At 43.4% G+C, this 19,162-nt stretch overlaps 1 protein-coding gene across 1 annotated transcript in view; it reads right to left on the reverse strand.

Moving 5' to 3' along the window:
- Nucleotides 1-340: 340 nt before the first annotated feature.
- Nucleotides 341-19,162, reverse strand: part of LOC114249488 (uncharacterized) — a 36,154-nt gene continuing 17,332 nt past the window's right edge. The window contains exons 9-24 of the mRNA XM_089740426.1: nt 17,724-17,798; nt 11,407-11,532; nt 10,664-10,741; nt 10,101-10,187; nt 9,600-9,740; nt 9,305-9,376; nt 8,820-8,918; nt 6,702-6,767; nt 6,149-6,259; nt 5,637-5,736; nt 4,637-4,755; nt 3,909-4,060; nt 3,121-3,237; nt 2,037-2,325; nt 1,768-1,839; nt 341-954 (exon numbers count right to left, since the gene is read on the reverse strand). Of these exons, the coding sequence (XP_089596552.1) occupies nt 865-954; nt 1,768-1,839; nt 2,037-2,325; nt 3,121-3,237; nt 3,909-4,060; nt 4,637-4,755; nt 5,637-5,736; nt 6,149-6,259; nt 6,702-6,767; nt 8,820-8,918; nt 9,305-9,376; nt 9,600-9,740; nt 10,101-10,187; nt 10,664-10,741; nt 11,407-11,532; nt 17,724-17,798 (1,794 nt within the window). The 3' untranslated portion in view covers nt 341-864. The remainder of the gene's footprint in view (nt 955-1,767; nt 1,840-2,036; nt 2,326-3,120; nt 3,238-3,908; nt 4,061-4,636; nt 4,756-5,636; nt 5,737-6,148; nt 6,260-6,701; nt 6,768-8,819; nt 8,919-9,304; nt 9,377-9,599; nt 9,741-10,100; nt 10,188-10,663; nt 10,742-11,406; nt 11,533-17,723; nt 17,799-19,162) is intronic.

Raw genomic sequence — 19,162 nt, forward strand, 5'->3', positions numbered from 1 at the left:
TATATTTCTTCGATTTTGTGACATAAATATTTATAGCAAAAATTGTTTTAATTATTATAATCTCCCCTCTACAATATCCCACGCGCCACCGCCGTAAGCCGCGGCCCAACATCAGACTGTGCATAACGACCGACCCGACAGTAGGAAGCCTCGACACAAGCACAGTTCACGAGTCAACAATATCGACAAGATTGATCAACAACTACTCTAATCTAACACAATTCTTGCAATAAATGGAAATGACATGTAGTTTGTAAATAGTGTCCTATCTAATACAGCGGGGCTTTCAACGGTGAGCTCGCAGTCTAGACTTGCGGGTAGTCAATAAATAAATAAACAATTTACAAAAAATAGTATTTAATTTTATAAACAACTAAGCATATAACAAAAGGTTCAATACAAGACTAGCAAATAATTTATTACTAAAATAAATATAAGTACCATTAAAAAACAAGATTTGTTGGTAACTAATAATTCCTAAAAACCCGTAAAATAGATCACCAATCAACTGAGAAACACTAATTAGTTCATCACAGTTCACTCTAACCATCAATACAGTTTACATTAAGGAATCAAAGTAACTCCCCAGACTTCCTCATTATTATTTTGAAGTCTATTGAAAGTAATACTATCTTTTATCGTAGAAATAACGATATAGATCGTATCGTATAAACGCAAATAACCCTTTGTAACATTGTTTGTAGTTAAACATTTCACTAAACTGTCATAGCACATCGTCACAAATATTCTGCGCAATAAATGTTAATTTTGGTCGTGAGCTTAGAAATAATTGTATGCGACAACAACTTCTAATTAAGCTTGAGCAGCGATTGTCACGTTCGCGATGGAAGGTGGGGCGGTGCGTCAGGCGTCGGGCGTGCGGGCCCAGCGGCGCCGCCGGGCCGCCAGCGCCGCGCCCACCGCGCGCACGCGACCCGCCAGCGCCGCGCCATCCTGCCGCCGACCACACACGTCACATTACAGCGCCTTGCCGTTAATTAGGTACATACAGCATTCCACAAAAAAATTTCAGGCCAAGATTATTCCGTAAATTCATTTTGTTACAGTTATTTTATTTATTTATTTATTGTTAACATAGAAGTAGAAACACAATCACAATTTGCTTGAACTAGGTGATAAAACCTGTATCTCAAGCAGCGGTGCTCCTCGTACAAAGAATACAAAAGCTTTACTTCTGATACACAAAAATAGAAAATTAATAGACAAGAATTAAACTGAAATTCATGGATTGCATAAAAGTGACAATAGGTATGTGAGCTTATAAATATGTATTACAATTAACAAAAAATAATGAAATGAATGTATTAATATACCCTCTATGTGTAATGAGTCTGAGCATGAGTGAGTGTAAGATTAAGTTAAAAGTTATTAAGAGTGTAAGGTTAAGTTAAGAAAAGCTATTTAACAAAACTTCAGTGTCCTCATAGTTGAAATTAAGCAACCAATTAAATATAGAAGTTCTGCATTTCTTACTGTTTAGAGTACTTTAGAGGATATATATTAAGGTGTTTATTAATTTCATTATAAAGAGTGGGACCTATATCCAACTTGAGAGGGCGGATTTATTTTAGTGTCGCTCTTTCTAAGAGTGGAACGGCGTTATATAATACAGTTAAAACTTCGACCCCATATTCCAAAGCGGATGGCAACATTTACGTTGAGGTGTCTATGGACACCACCAACTCCGTCACTCCAGGTGTGCTCTGAGCACCTTCACCTGTGCATGTAACAAATACATTAAATTACCAATAGGTCATGTTCCCGGTGCGCAGAGCGGGTGTCGGTGGCGGCGTGGCGTCGCGCCGGGCACTGCGCCGCCTGTGTGCGAGGGCCGGTCTTGTTATAGCTTACTGATACACATTATGGTAGTAGTAATTGTAGTAGACGGAAACCATAAAAATCATGTGAAATAGGTAGCAACAAATCTTACATTTCAGTTTATTGTAAAGCATCGAGTCTACCTCATGAATCAAGTTCTAAACGAGCCTAGAGAAATGAGCAGAGAAATATCTTACCTCATCACAAGTGTGTTTTCTAAGCATCCTCTTTGGCGGAACCGGGGCTGACGAACAGCTTGCCATCTCACTTCCACTCGTACTGGCCCAATGCATTCGTCTCTTTTCGTCGTTCGAAGAATAACAACTCGCAGAACCGAGTGCAGTCTCTGTTATTCTATGACTTGCACATTTTGAGCAGCTCGCTTCGCTTTCTCCGCCTCTTCGTGTCCCTTTCTCTTTCGTTTTTAATCTTTCTTTTAAAGTTGATATTATAGTCTGTTGCGTTTTAATTGTATTTTCTTGTTCTCTAGAAATTAAAAACATCACCTTCGAATAGAATACGACACGCAATATCCCACGCACACCTCGATGCTTCTTAAACACACATGCGTCGTGCGGTGCCAGCACGCGCGCCGTTCCACTATTGAAACTTCAACCGGCCACCACTAGGCACTCGCCTTGTGATGAATATGGACTTCGAAAACCACTCAACACCGAGAGGAGTTGCATGAACTATCCGAGTTGAGGAATGAACCAAACTTCATCTAAGTATGCTGTAGAATGAAGATCGTTCACGATATAGGAGTAATATCGCATTAAAAGTTAATGACTAAAACATGAATTTTCTTAATTTTTGATGGTTCATGTTGTGGGCTGTCATGGCTAGGTACCAGCCTTTTGGCGTGTTTCCAGCACAAAGCAACGTATGTTGTATAGTGCACTGTTCCAAAACTCATTTCTTAAGTTTAAAATTTATATGTAATCTTAAGTTTAAAATTTATATGTAATGGGGCATAAGGGAACCGCTCCCGAATATGCCGAGGGTGAAATAGTCGGGCAGTAGGGCGACTTGGGCGACCAGAGCCGAGACAGTCGTATGTTCGCGGGCGCTGTGTTGTCGCGACGTCACGTCGCATCGCGCGCCGCCACGTCCCCGAGGATTGGAGTAGATGAGTTTGTCGAGAATTGTGTATCGTAATTTATATATTGCGTGGTCACCCACTGTTAAATTTCTTAACGTATAATTTCTGCGAAGAAATATATATTTGTTCCTAAACAAAGGTAGCAAATATTGAGAGTGAGGTCGGGGCGCGACACTCACGCGTGCAGCGCGGCGGCGCGGGCGAGCCAGCCCCGCAGCGCGGCGGCCGCGCGCCCCGCCCCCGCGCTCGCCGCCCGCAGCTCCGCCTCCAGCACGCAGCCCTCCCGCGCGCGCGCCCTGCGGACCCGCACCCGCACTACACACTGTGCTCCAAGCTACGATCCATTTTGAACGCCAACATTGGGATCGTAACAAACTTGAAATTTTTAAAACTTTGTAATTCATTTAATAAGTAAAAAAACATTGTTTTAAAACCAGACTACATAAATTCATCAGTTAGGGCGTTTAATGACGTAAAAGTTCAGTAAACAAAATGAGTGCAACATTATTCCGTATTTAGGAAACTATTTCCTACCTACGTCGTGACGTACGTTTGACGTACATATATAAATTTTACTACTGCTTTCGAATTATAGCACACTGAGTAAGTTATATTCTGAGATACGGTGGACAAGGAACAGTAAGGGATTTAGTAGGTATCGGTGTCGGTGAGACAACAGCCTGCGGGGTGTGCAGTCGTGTTCTCGGAGACGTGAATAAACTGAATTCCCTTTTTTTTTTATTAGGCAGATGAGCCTACGACCCACCTGATGATGAATGGTTACCATCACCCATGGACATCAGCAATGCCAGTGGCAAAATCAGCCCCTGCCTATCGTTTAATACTCTCAAATTTATAATAATAATAGGTAATGGTATGGTAATACCCTCCTACTCTTACAAACTTAACATAATCTTGAACAATGTATATTTTTATTGCAATTAAATTATCTAATTGAAAGAAATACCTAAAAATATCATCGACATGTAGTATGTGCGTCTCCGCGCGGCGCAGCTCGTCCCGCAGCGCGCGGTGTCGGCTCGCGGTGTCCGCCAGCTCGCCGCGACACTGCGACACTTGCTTCATTAGACTCGACACTTCGAGGCGCAGGTTCATGTTCTGGGAGTCAAATACACAGATAATAAGTCGCGATACCTTTGGATTATCTATATCTATGGAGACTTGGTTCTATGTGTCCATTATGCCGAGTAGTCTGAGAATAATGCCTTTAAAGGGGCTGTTTGATGAATTAATTATATAAAAACGTTAATCAGTTTATAGTTAAACCTAAAGGTGACCGGTGTCTGATGTCAGTAAACGATAAACTGCTATTCTCCTGAAATCTGGTGGTAGAACCTTTTGTGAGTCCGCACGGGTAAGTACCACCAACCTGCCTATTTCTGCCATGAAGCAGTAATGCGTTTCGGTTTGAAGAGTGGGGCAGCCGTTGTAACTATACTTGAGACCTTAGAACTTACATCTCAAGGTGGGTGGCGCATTTACGTTGTAGATGTCTATGGGCTCGAGTAACCACTTAAGACCAGGTGGGCTGTAAGATCGTCCACCAATAGAAGAAAAGAAAACAAAAATCATAACCTCAACGTTATCAAATTTGTTGTTCAGAACATCAAAGCATGATAAAGCATGACGTGTCTGAGCGTGCTCACAACACGACCCACCACCAGTTTGGCTTACCTCCTTAGCGACACTATCGGTCTTCTGGAGTTGCTCCCTCAGCCCCTCAGCGGTCTGCTCACAGCAGTCACGCTGCTGACTCACTCGGCGCAACTCTTCCGTCTTGTCTTCTAACATAACTGAGTATAAAGGAAATCAAACTTAATTAACCATTCATAAAGTTTGAGATGTTGTTGTTGCTGTAGTCATAGGGTACTCCGCTGGTACATAAGACCCTGACAAGTTGTCACCACTTGACCCTGTCCTGCGCTTACTCCTTGACATCACTCCAGATCATGTCAGGTTAATTTGCTCAATGCCTCGAACAAATTCCGAGTTTGGTTAATGTATGTATATACCGCTACACGTAATGTAATACAATATACCATGACCACTGCCGCGGGATGTGCGCCCCCGCTTACGGCCCGTGCCTCTATCGTTCATTTATTATACATAGGGATTTCACGAAGGACTTACTAAAATTTCACTTGATATTATTTTTTTTAGGTTGGGATGATGAGTAGTCTTGAATGCGCCAGGATAGGCGAGATTACCTATCAGCTGTTGGAGCGCCTCCATTGGACCTCGTAACTAAAGGCAGCTGCTTCGTGAATGCACTTCGAAATTACAAAACTCAACGGGTACACAGTGTTAGTACTTAGCTTGGTTTATGAAATCTGCTTGCTGCTTTTTTTTTATTGCCCTTGTAGGCAGACCATTATACGGCACACCTGATGGTGAGTAGTTACCGTTGCCGTAGCCAAGCCGCAGCCGAATGGTACGTGGCAAAAAAGATCTCTGGAAACGCACTGTGGATGACCGCAGTGGCTCCAGGTAGTATGGATGAACTCTACTCCGGTGGCGGGCGGTGCGATGGTAAAAACGAGATGATGGAATCATCTCAAAGAATTCCTCAGAGCACTGCTTCTGTTGCAGGCAGCGGTATGTACGTTATTTGGTTTGGTGCTGCGGTTTTGGTGGTTTGGTTTGGTCGGGTGCGTTACGGACGAGTTCGTGTTACCTTGGAGCTGATGCAGCTGCACCGACAAGGAGTCGCAGGCCGCGCTCTGGTCCCGAGACGTCGCGCCCGTCGCCGACATTTGTGACTTCATCACGCTTAACTACAAGCATAGTGGAAAGACGTGTGCAAATTTGTGAGTCCGCGCGGGTAGTACCACCATCCTGCCTATTTCAGTAATGCGTTTCGGGTTGAAGGGTGGGGCAGCCGATGTACTGTTAAAAGTGAAAACTTAGAACTCACATCTCAAGGTGGGTGGCGGCATTTACGTTGTAGATGTCTATGAGCTCCGGTACCCACTTAAAACCAGGTAGGCCGTGAGCTCTATGTGACAAATAAAAATAAAATGAATTAATCGTGATATTAATCAGCTATCAATTGGCCTCGACTATCTCAAGCCGTTGAGGTACCGTACGCTATCTCAGACACCCTGAAGTAAGATAATACTAATAGGAACTCTATTATAAGTTTACAATTTAAATTGTATGTGTAAAAAAAAAATTGGTAATACATACCTCGTCCTCCTTCAGGCTTATAAGTTGTTTCAATTCCTTCCTAGATTGTTTTTCTTCTTCCAAGGCGACCTCCAGGTCACTGAGCCGTCTACGGAGCTGCCTTACTTCCTCCTGCACATAAAAACGTTAACGTCAGCCGCTAGTTTCGTTTTATGGGCGGACACCGACAGCACGCGATTTGGATATTCTCACTCTGCATGTTCGAAAGTGAAACTTAACTTTACGGTTCAAACAATTTATCTCTCAATTATTTTCTATATAACTATCAATGTTGTACATGCAAATAAAAACTTATGAGGGTGATAAACGATGGCTACATCTTTTGATTGCCTTGACCAAGAAGATTGTAATTACCTCTTTCCGCAGTAGAACTTAGTTTTAGGTACTAACTTCATTATGATAATTCTAGCTATGCCTGAGAAAAGCACGTCTCAAGTTAGACAAGTTAGCCATTAGACAGGCAAACATAACAACAACCAAGTTTTTATCTTTTCTTTTTAAGTACCAAAACTCTAAAAGTTTAAATGGCTAATTTATTGAATACATAACTCACCTGTGTATTTTTATTAACCTCATTCAATCTTGCGTTCTCATCTTGCAGTCCGCATATGCAATCACCCTGAAAGTATTAAACAAGCCTTGTAATTTTCATACCGCGACAATGAAAATGTATTCTAGATTACCCATCAACAAGATAAACAGATAATTTGATAAACCCAGTAGTTTTAGTCCGCAGTGAAGAAGCTCTCAGTGTAGAGGTTAAGACTCCTTTTAAACTGCCGCAGTTGCTGGACTCTTTTAGAACAGCCGGCCCGTGGGGTCGAGCAGTCCGTGAGTGGTGACGTCATACCGATGACCCGGTGTCACGATGCTGGGAGTCCACTGGATATGGATAGCGCGAAACAAGTCACCCGCGGTCTTTAGGTAAATTAGGCTCCTGACCAGTGGTGAACCCTAGTCTACTAGGGACAGTCGGGGCAAGTACCCAGGGCGGCAAAATTTTGAAAGTCAAATTTTTTTTAGTCTTATCAAGATTGCTCTATATATATTTAATTAATGCTATTAAATTAATTGATAATTTTCTTTTTTAATTAATAATTCAAGAAATTAAATTCATTCATCAATTATTTGCGAATTATAACTTGGCACTTTTGGTAAAAATTAATAATCAAAATGATTTAATCAATTTATTTCCTTGAAATTTAAAATAATAATCGATTTTTATATTTTCTGTAATTAAAGAAATTTAATTCGTTTTATTTTATGTAATATAATTATGAGTCACCCTTAGTGCAAATTTTATAATTGTTACAAAAAAAAACAAATATTTATTTATGTATAAAGTTTCCGCTATAAATTAGTTATTTTAATTTTGAAAAAAAAAATGTGAACTATAAGTTTAGGTAAAATTCCAGTATTTTTTTCCGATGCCTAGGAGCGGCATTAAGTTTAAATCCGGCCCTGCTCTTGACATAAGGTAAGTTATTAACCTAACATCTTGCGTATGTTTATTAAACTAAAACCCACTGACTTCACTTTTTTAACATATCTTAAAGATATGTTGGTCTCTTCCAACGCTAGAGAGAGATAGAGAAACTTTTCTGACCGACAAGTCTTGCCGATGGACACTAATATATATAGGATCACCATCATCATAGGTCACCGGACCTCTCGATTGGCAAAAACTAATTACAGCCTATAAATACTACACTTAAACGTAAAATAAAAACAATGACATAGGAAATTATAATTGTAATTAAACATATTTAACAAATTATATAAACATAAAAATGCCGGAATCACATGCTATTAACAATAAAACAGTAAGTTTCTGAAAATATTAGTAAGCTTTTTGTGGGTTTATTATATTCAATAAATGTCATATCGCACCATACATGATGGCAGACACTGTAGCGGATAAATTAGTATTATTCGTATAGGAGCTTGGAATCTAGCAGTATCCTGCCTGTTCCTCAATCAAGTGGCGCATACGCCTCCTGGTAGGGCCGAAAGTCTCGCATAGCTTAACTCAATGATTATTGATATTTTTGATTGATTATATTTGATTTGATAACAAAAATATCAATACTTTACAATACAATACAATAATTTAATACTCTTTTATCAACTTCATTAACGACTACTATCTTTACTATCTTTCGAAGTCGTCGTGGCCTAAAAGGATAAGACGTCCGGTGCATTCGTGTTGAGCAATGTACCGGTGTTCGAATCCCAGGCGGGTACCAATTTTTCTATTGAAATACGTACTTATCAAATGTTCACAATTGATTTCCACGATGAAGGAATAACATTGTGTAATAAAAGTGAAACCCGCAAAATTATAATATGCGTAATTACTGGTGGTAGGACCTCTTGTGAGTCCGCACGGGTAGGTACCACCGCCCTGCCTATTTCTGCCGTGAAGCAGTAATGCGTTTCGGTTTGAAGGGTGGAGTAGCCGTTGTAACTATACTGAGATCTTAGAACTCAAATCTCAAGGTGGGTGCTGGCATTTACGTTGTAGATGTCCATGGGCTCCAGTAACTACTTAACACCAGGTGGGCTGAGAGCTCGTCCACCCAACTAAGCAATAAAAAAAAACTGAAGTGCATGCAACGAACGATAATTCGACAACACAAGCGCAGACAAGCACGCGAGAGCGAGGACGTACTGTGAGCATGTCCCTCAGCTTGAGGAGGTGGTCCATGATGTCCTGCAGGTCCTCGCCGACCCCCGAGGCCACGGACGCGTCACTGCGCTCCCACATGCCCTGGACACGCCACCATAGCATCGCAGATAAAACATTATTAATACATACATGCCACTTTATAAGTTTATTGTAACAATTAGTAACTTTATTTTGTACTGTATCAAATGATATGAATGTAAATGTTTTTATTGTAAAACACAAAACAATAAGAAAAATTGTAAGAACAGATCGATATTGATTTAATATTGACGATATTAAAATGGTTTTATATTTTGAACTGATAAAGTGCATACTTGGAGGCATAGCATGTTTTGTGTCTCAACAAAAATGTGGCGTTTTTAACAAAATTAATAAACATTCATTTCTACAACTTTACGCATTATTATAATTTCCTTAACATAAGTTTGTTTTGTGTTATCAACGAATAGTTTTGTGATTAACAATACCGAGTCGTTGTTGGAGCCGTGCAGGAAGTTAGATATCTCCAGCTTCAGGGCTTCCACTTCCAGCGCGATATCCTGTGAAACAAACCATATTATCATTAGTTAGGGAAGTGCTCTCGTATCCTTGTCATCTTCAACATTATGTTGATCCTCCGGAGACTACTGCCTGATATATGTAAATGGTTCGCTGCTCACAGACAAGTTCAAGTGGCGCGGGCCGTCGGAGGCTTTCCAAACGCATATATAAATTTTAGGTCAACAAAACATCATTTATTTATTTATAAATAAAAAATAATACCTGACACTTATCCAAGGACCACTGCTGTGTTTTCACAACGGTCTGCAGTTTGTCGATCTGATTACTTTTGTCTCTTTCTATCATTCTTATATCTAAAATCGACTTTCTCAACATTTCAATCAAATCTTCCTGTTTTGCTGTCTGCAATATTCAAACAAAACATTGAACTTTTATATCAAATAAAATCGAAGTCGATAAAAATCTCACATAATGTACAAATCTATCAAAAAAGTGCTAAATTGCCAAACGAGCCGCTTCGAACTGAACGTGTCCAGTTTCCGTTCCGGGTTGCATGAGGTGCTAGTGCGGCACGGATGGTGCATACAGCCATACACGCAAACATTCTCTAACTTGTCATTACGATAAACTCGGTGCGAAACTTCACCTCACTAGGGCCACTGGTCGCGCGAAATCAATTAATTGCATTAGAGTTTGACAAATTAGATAGATATATAGAGATAGAGATAGATAAAATAATTAAGATGTGAAGCACGCACTCACCTCATAGAAACACTCCCGGTACAGTTCCTCTATGACGCTCAAATTATCTTGCAATGTTTTGACGACATTTTTCTGATTTACCAATTCCTATAAAAATTATCACATCCATTCCTGATAACATTGTGAATTCAAATTTTTTCACTTGTTAAAAATATATTATTTGTAGTATATAATAGCATTTAGCAATTTTTTTTTTTTTAAGTTTCTCTAAAAAATTCAATAAACAAGGGGTAAAGAACCAATTTCAGAAACGTAAAAACGCCTACAAATTTCCTACTTCAATACATTTAAAAACCCAATAAAATACAAATATAATATTTCACCGACAATTTTTGCATTAAACGTGTTGTAATTTTAATAAATGCGGGGTTAATATACGACCTCATGTGAGGCAGCTGCCTCCATATTATTTGGTTGCAGGTTCACGGAATATACGAACTTGCCAAACAACAAAATGACCTCTTGTCATTAGAATACTGTCACCTACTATACATATTTACTTATATATCGATGTGGTCAGTTCGTGTACAATAATCATTAAAATAATTGTAGACAGTCCTTACCAGTTGAGTTTGAGAGTCGATCGAAATTCCGATCTTCTCTATTTTGTTATCTTCGATCGTTTTGCGAAGGCTTTGAATCTAAAACAAACATATATAGTACGCTTTGAAGATGTAGGTAATACCAGATCTGTGAGCACACGATCCGTAGAAAATTTAAAGGTCTTGTGAAATCGATAACAATGCAGTAATTATTATTTGTTGCACTTGTATTACTTGTATTTTACTGGTATGACCACATCTCGAGATCTAAATTGCTATAGTAGAATTATTTTGTCCGAGCAGTTTGGGTCATAAAACATAACCCGGCTAGGGCGGTGAGCATGTTGCGCGGACGCAATGTCATTATCGATAAAAACAAATGAGTCGAAGGCAGGTACACGGCGGCGGAGTGATATACGAAGGGTGGTGAGACATTGTTATCACTGACCCCCAAAATGACAAAACTAAATACACTATCGATAACGCTTATAGACAACAATAATGCGCATCACTATGCCCGTCCATAAGGCTCGTGAGTGTAAGAGAGAGCGAAATACTCGCTTCACCGCTCCGATTTTTTATGACCCAAACTCCAAACTGCACGCACAAAATAATTCTACTATCGTAAAGCAACCTGCTGGGTCATTTTATAATGTTTAACTTCTTCTTCATGCAACAAAGCAGACAACGACGCGTCTTCCACTTGCGATAAAGCATGCGACACCCACGCACCACACGCCTGTAGCAATACTGTACTAACTTACCTCCATGTCTTTCCTGTCAACTTCCCTCCTCATATCTGCCAGTTTCGTTGTGAGCACCGAGATCCTGGCCTCGGCCACGGCGAGACTCTCACTTTGTATCCTCATCGTTTCTTCTTTATTCTCAAGCTACAATAAAAACATTTTCGACGTCCGTCTGGTGTTTAACGTCCGTGTGGTGTAATGGTAAGTGACATGGTCACTACACTAGGGGGTCGCGGGTTCGAATCCCGCCAAGGGAAGATATTTGTATGATAAATATAAATGTCTTTTCCAGGGTTATGGATGTACTTATATATTAAATTTATGTATGTGTATAATAAAAATCTTACATTTATTTCCGATATCTGGTACCTGTAACACAAGTTCTTTACGAACTTATCACGGGACCAGTTAACGTGGCGTGATTGTTAGTAAAATATTTATATATTTATTTTTTAAACTGCTTGAGCTTTGTTTGTCAATAGACGCTGCAGGCACGACTTTTAAACTCTTCCAACGCTTTTGATATTCAGGGAAATGTATAGCTTTAATGTAGAGATAAAGAAACATGTTGGCAGAGACGCCTTCATATATTGATGTCGTGGCCTAAGCGATAAGACGTTCGGTGCATTTTTTTTTTTTTTTTTTATGATTGAAGGATTACTGGTGGCCCGGAGGCCTTTCCAGTTTCACCAGGACATGTGGGCGAGCAAAGGCTCAGCCAGAAGGGGTGGGATTTGCTAACAGCCACCCGAGCGCCTCCGAAGGAGACCTAACAACTCAAGAGTAGCTGCTTCGCGAATGAATCTACTACCGGATCGGAATCGCGACCCGCTGAGAAGATCCGGCGAGAAACTCAGCGAGCTGATTCATGGGTTAGGTTGCACGGCGAACTCTTGGTCGAGTTCGACGAGTACGGTTACCGAGGTCCCTAACCCTGCTCCTAGAGCTGAAGGCGTCTAGTGCAAAGGTTATTGGATCTGATGGATCCGTAAGGACGTGTCTAGGGCGTCGACGGTGACTGGCTCCTGCATGATCAGGATTCGGGGAGTAGTCAGCGGCGGCTACGATAAGGCGATTATCATGACGCATAGCCTTATCGAAGTACCGTTCCGACGCTGACTTCATGTATTTCTGTATAGATTCGAGGCCCAGGTCGTCGTGTAGGTCAACGTTCCTCACGAACCACGGAGCTCCGACGGCTAACCTGCAAAAGCGGGATTGTAAAGATTGAAGGGTGTCTATGTGTGTGCGGGCCGCGTGAGCGAACACCACACTCGCGTAAGTCATGACGGGCCTTATGCAAGTTTTGTAAAGTGTCACCTTGTTCCGAAGGGACATTTTACTCCGCTTACAGATCATGGGGTAGAGTCTACCGAGAATAAACGCGGCACGGTCACGGACTGATTTTATATGCGGGCGGAATGTCATCGATGCATCCAGGGTAACGCCCAGGTACTTGACCTTCCTGGCCCAGGGTATGGATTGACTAAAGAGAGTAATCGGGGGTGTGAGATTCCTCCTCCTAATACGGGAGGAAATCCGTGTGGAGCTTCCCCTTTGAAATAGCACCGCAGTACTTTTCGCTGGGTTGATGTCTATGCGCCATTTTCGGAACCACTGTCCTAGGGCTAGGGCTGCGCTCTGAAGCTTCTTCGCGATTAGGGACTTGTTTCTACTGGAATAGTAAACAGTCGTGTCGTCGGCGAATAAAGCTAAATGGGTCGGCGGCGACCGGGGAATATCGTTAACGAATAAGCTAAATAGGAGGGGTGAGAGGACAGAGCCTTGCGGGACTCCAGCTGTGAGAGGTCGTGGGGAGGAGCGGGTTCCCTCGACTCGATATCGAAAAGAGCGGTTCGACAAGAAGTCCCGTATGATGAGCACGAGACTATCCGGCACACCCATGTTGAATAGTTTGAAAATCAAACCGTTGTGCCAGACTTTGTCGAACGCTTTTGCGACGTCGAAGAAGAGAGCTCCCGTGTATAACGGTTTTGGTCGATTAAGCCCCACAAGAATGTGCTCCGTGAGGCGGTGCACCTGTTGAACGCATGAGTGATTTGTACGGAATCCGAATTGTTCATCGATGAGAATGCCCTTGAATGAGACGAAGTCTCTGAGGCGTTTGTAGAGCAGACGCTCATACAGTTTGCCTAGAGACAGGAGGCTAATCGGGCGGTAGCTCGTCGGATGATTTTTTGGTTTACCGGGTTTATGTATGCCGATAACGTCCACTTCTTTCCACACCGCGGGAAAGATACAGTTCGCCATAGCGGCATTGAAAATAGATGCCAACATCACGATGAGTTGGACGGGTAGAAGTTTAATAACGCGGTTGGATATACCGTCGGAACCGGGAGCCTTGCGAGGACGTAGGTCTTTGATCAAGTCTTTAACTTCCATCGGGGTGACGGGTGGTAACGCATCCGAGGGTGGCAAGGAGGCTCTGCGTTCTACCTCACTGTCTACTAATTCTACATGAACAGGGTCCACGGATTGAGTGCTGGGCCTACACTGGGTTTGCAATGTATCGGCCAGCAGCTCTGCTTTTTCGTCATCATCGAACGCCGTGAGTCGGCCTGAGGGGCCTACGAGGGGGGGCATAGTTACTACCGTATCCGATTTGAGAGTACGAGCTAAGCGGTAAGTTAGACCTTTGGGAGGGCGCGAGTCCTTCTAAGAAATCAGACCATCTGGCATCTCGGACTTCGGCGATGCGAGACTTTACGTCGCGTTGTAGGGCACGCATTCGAATACGATTTTCCGCGGTAGGATACCTGTCGTAGGCGCGTATCGAGGCGTTTTTAGCTCTAAGGAGTTCCCTAATATCGTCGGACAATTTGAAGCGGTGAAGGAAGTCCTCCGTTACAACTTGTTTCGATGACCTATATAATGTCGAGTTGATGTGTGACGTTAAGATGTCTATGGCTTCAGCGGTATCCTGAGGAGACGGGGTAGAGTTCGGGCTAAACGGGAGCGATGGTGGATCAGATTCCGCCAGGCTGACGCCCAGCGTGTGCCAATCCACCACAGTCCTTGTGACGGGAACGGAATCGGGAGCGCGACCGAGCTTTATAACGACGGGACGGTGGTCTGAATCTAACTCTGAAACTACTTCGATCGAGTGTAAGCGCAGAGTTACGTTTTTTAATAACGCTGTGTCGAGTATATCCGGGCGATGCGCGATATTTAGCGGGTAGTGAGTCGGGGTTAGCGGAGCGACGATATCGAAGGCGAGATCATCAACTAACGCGTCAAGCCGCCTGCCATTCGGGGTTGTGGTGTGTGAGTTCCACCTGATGTGTTTACAATTTAGGTCGCCCGCCAGAATGACAGAGCTTCCCATGCCGAGCAGCGCCTCGATATCACTGCTTAGAACGATCTTATCCGGTGGAAGATAAACGGACGCGATAACGATCGGCGCGTTTCCCGTCAGTGAGATTCGGCACACTGATGCTTCGATATTAGCGAGCGCGGGAGGATCGAGCGGGACGCAATGCAGGGCTCTTCTATAGTAAATGACGGTGCCACCACCACGAGCAGAGAGCCTGTCGTTCCTGACCATGTTACAGTTCGCGATTTTAGGGTCACGGCGCGCGGGCTTAAGTAGGGTCTCCTGCACTAAGAATATATCAATTTGATGGTCACGCAAAAAGTCAGAAACCTGATCACGTTGATTTGCGAGACCGTAAGCGTTAAAAAATCCTATCGTTACGGATAGGGGCTTTATTCTACTTATATACGCCATTGATTACCGGCGGAGTGAGGGGAGGACGTACGTATTTAATGACGCGTATACGTCGGCGTATTCTTGCACAACGGCGATAAAGTGTTGTGCAGTGGAGGCAGCGCGAATGGCGTCGCCCAAAGCGTTAACGCGCTCAAAGTTGATCGACTGAAAGAAGTCGATCGCTAGAGCGAGATTGTCGGACGCGGTCGGAGGGCAAGTCGCGGGAGAGGGACGAGTCGCGGGGGCGGGACGAATCGCGGAGGAGGGAGTTGTAGCCGTGTTCGTGTACGGTAGCGGTTTCGCCCAGGCCGAGACACTGGGCACCGGCGCCGGAACGAACGCTGGCTTAGCCTGCGACACAGAGGGTGCCGAGGCTTTGATGTCTGGGCCGGAAGCTCGGAGGCGGTTTTGGCGGGCGACGCGGCGATTTATTTTCGGGGCTCGGGGGCATCCGCGGTAATTTGCGGGGTGACCCTGTGTTCGACACAGGACGCAGCTAGGCGGTTCCGTCGCGGTTTTTTGATCGCGAGTGCATAGGGCCGTGGCGTGATCGCCTAAGCACTTGACGCATCGGGGGCGCGCGTGACAGTTACGGGAAGAATGCCCGTATAATTGGCAGTTATGACACTGGCTAGGTGTGCCTTTCTTGTGTGGGGTTTCGACTGCGATTCCGGAAAGGCTACAGACCGTTCGGATGTTGAATATTTGCTTACCCTCGGGGGTAGGCTGAAGGGCGACGAGAACCATATTATATGGCTCCCTTCCACGGCCTGTGTGCATGCGGTGTACGGAGTTAACCGGTAGGCCTTGTTCGAGAAGGTCGGCCTTGACGAGCTCGGCATCCAACTCTTTAGGGATGCCACGTATAACGGCACGGAGTTCGCGCTCCTCCTGGAGCGTATATGTGTGGAAACTTATACGCTCCTTACGGAGGTAAGAAGAGAGGGCCCTATGGTCGTCGGGTGTTCGAACCTTAATTTTAATGCCGTTCGCGAGGTTACGGGCATTCGTGAAATTTATATTTTTGGCCTTAAGGGCCAGGGAAACTCGTTCCCAAGCTGCCTTCTCTTGAAGGATTACCGGGGGAGGGGTCTGGGTTTTATTTTGTGCCACCGGACGCGGCGACGGAGTGGCACGGGCTGGAGGCGCAACGGGAGTCTGAGGGCGGGGGCGCGACGCGTTCGCGGCTTTGCTAATTTTAGCGGCCGCGGGAGCTCGAGACTCCGCGGCACGCTTCTTACCCTTTTGTACCAGGGTAAATCCATCCGTCGATGAGGCGGGGGCGAGGTCGACCTCCATCTCCGAGTCAGAGTCGGAGGACGAGGAGGCGGGCGCAGGTGACCTACGAGTAGGTGTTTTGGAGGGCGCGACGGAGGCCGCGGATGATCGCGCTGCTGGAACGGTGACCACGGCGGACGACGCAGCAGTTTTACTCGCCAGTATAGGCGACGCGGGAACGGCAGGCAGGACGGAGGCTGCGGTGCTCGATGCAGAAGCTTTGCACGCAGGTACAGGCGACGCAGGAGCAGCGAGCTCGGCGGAGTCCACGAGAGGGCTCGCGGTGTGATCGGCCTTGAAGGCCTGAAACTCGGAAGTGAGCTTTGGGTAGCGAAGCCGGAGAAATTCCGCAAATACAGCGTCCATGATGGCTACGTGCCCAGGTGGGGCTACCCTGGGTCTTAGAAAACACTCGCCTTGCGGCGAGGCCCCAACTTCTCGGACCTGAGCGGTTCTATTGAACACAGGTGGCGATGTGGCACGATTACTACAGGACAAAGAAAAAACACAACAAAACGGAAATAACAAAAAGAAACAAAACAATTAAACACTTCCAGGAAGACAGTTTGTCGGCAGATGTACCACGAACACAGAAATAAGAAAAGGAAACAAAACAAATAAAAACTTCCAGGAAAAGCACTTGGTCGGCAGATGTACCACGAACACAGGCCGCGCGAACAATGGCCGGGCTAACAAAAGCCGGGCGATCGAGTGGTCGATGAGCACGTCCGCGCGTGACGGGTGCCTCTATCGGAATCGGGGCTCTGTTTGGTGCATTCGTGTTGAGCGATGTACCGATGTCCGAATCCTAGGCGGGTACCAATTTTTCTAATGAAATATGTACTCAACAAATGTTCACGATTGACTTCCACGGTGAAGGAATAGCATCGTGTAATAAAAATGAAACCCGCAAAATTATAATTTGCGTACATAATTACTGGTGGTAGGACCTCTTGTGAGTTCGCGCGGGTAGGTACCACCGCCCTGCCTATTTCTGCCGTGAAGCAGTAATGCGTTTCGGTTTGAAGGGTAGGGCAGCCGTTGTAACTTTACTTGAGACCTTTGAATTTATATCTCAAGATGGGTGACGCATTTACGTCGTAAATGTCTATGGGCTCCAGTAACCATTTAATACCAGGTGGGCTGTAAGCTCGTCCACCCATCTAAGCAATAAAAAAAAATATTTTACGCATACGAGGCTAATTAATTTACTTCGTGCTTATTTATCAGCGTAAAATAACGCTCAGAAACGGTGCACTAGTTAAAAATATAACTAATAACAGCGGACCACTCGAAGGTCGAAGATGTTCATTAGATTAAAACTCACAACTTGTGTAGACAATAGCTGATGGCGCTTAGCTCGTCCACTTCCTCCACATGAACTGCTGTCCGCCGCACTCTCCTGTACAGCGAAATCATTATTATGGAAGTGTGGTACCTAAATACTATACTGAGTAATATATGGTAACTATACTGAGACCTTAGGAACTTATATCTCAAGGTGGGTGACGTATTTACGTTGAAGATGTCTATGGGCTCCAGTAACCACTTAACACCAGGTGGGCTGTGAGCTCGTCCACCAATATAAGCAATAAATTTTTTCCGAAAACGCAAAAGCGCCAACGGTTCCCATGACGGTCAGTGGTCATCGTGACACAAATATACATAATGATATATTATGGATCCTCACGCTGTGGAGAGTTCAATCGACGTTAATATCTCACTTTAACAACATTCACTCAGTGAATTGTAATTTATAATAACAATTATGTATTGATAAAAACAAATACTTGTTATGATAGCACATCAGTGACAGAAAAGACTGTGAGTTTTGTTGCATCGCGAAAGGCAGACAACCAATTTAATCTTTTTTTCTCTCAACATTTTATTAAAACGCTGAACCTGTGTGCCTAAATATTTATTTATTTGAAGCCTTCAACGCAATTTTCAGCTATTTCAAGACGTCTAATTATTTCTAAAATTAGCACACGTGTAAAGGATCGATGAAAATACAGCAATTTATTACTATGACCTAATATCACTAGAAATACCAGGGTAAAAATATTAGTCTTATCTTTAGTTCGTGTTACTATTAAAACAGTTTTTTTTACTAAACATACTCGATATTTTAATTTGAAATATTAGTTAGGTGTAGTAGAATGTACTGATACAATAATGTTTTGTAAATTCTGAGTATTATGTACATGCATTTGGAAGATAGCAAGCCGAAACCGAAATGGTAGACAATTCATGGTGATCTAAAAACTGTTAAGTACGCCTAAATTTCGGATTTTAATAAATTAATTTATACAGATTACACCGCATAGTATGTCGCGTTCATTTTTTAACGTTTTCTACTAATGTATCGCTTACAAAATATTTAGTAGATAAATTATGAATATCCTACCTATCAAACCCCACCTAGCAAAACAACAAAAAAAACCGAACTCACTTTAGTAAAATCACTTGTATCAGAATCCGTACACATCATTAATCCATTGAACATCATTTTTAAGAGTAAAAAACAACAAACAAACTTTTATAAAATTGATCTGCAATTGACGCAAACTTCAAGACACACGCTAACACACAATGTTTTCATAATTTCATTGGGCTCTTTGTCGCACGTGCTCAGACGCCCGCAGTGCGCGCTGCATTCACCGCGGCAGGTCGCTGGTTGCACGCGCCTAAATTTAGGAAAAGAGATTTCTGAGGAAGAGCATTGCCCCACTCGACTATTCTTTATAGTTCCGTAGCTATACGGAG

This window comes from Bombyx mandarina, chromosome 04 (assembly GCF_030267445.1).
Source record: "Bombyx mandarina strain Sakado chromosome 04, ASM3026744v2".
NCBI classification, from domain to species: Eukaryota; Metazoa; Arthropoda; class Insecta; order Lepidoptera; family Bombycidae; genus Bombyx; species Bombyx mandarina.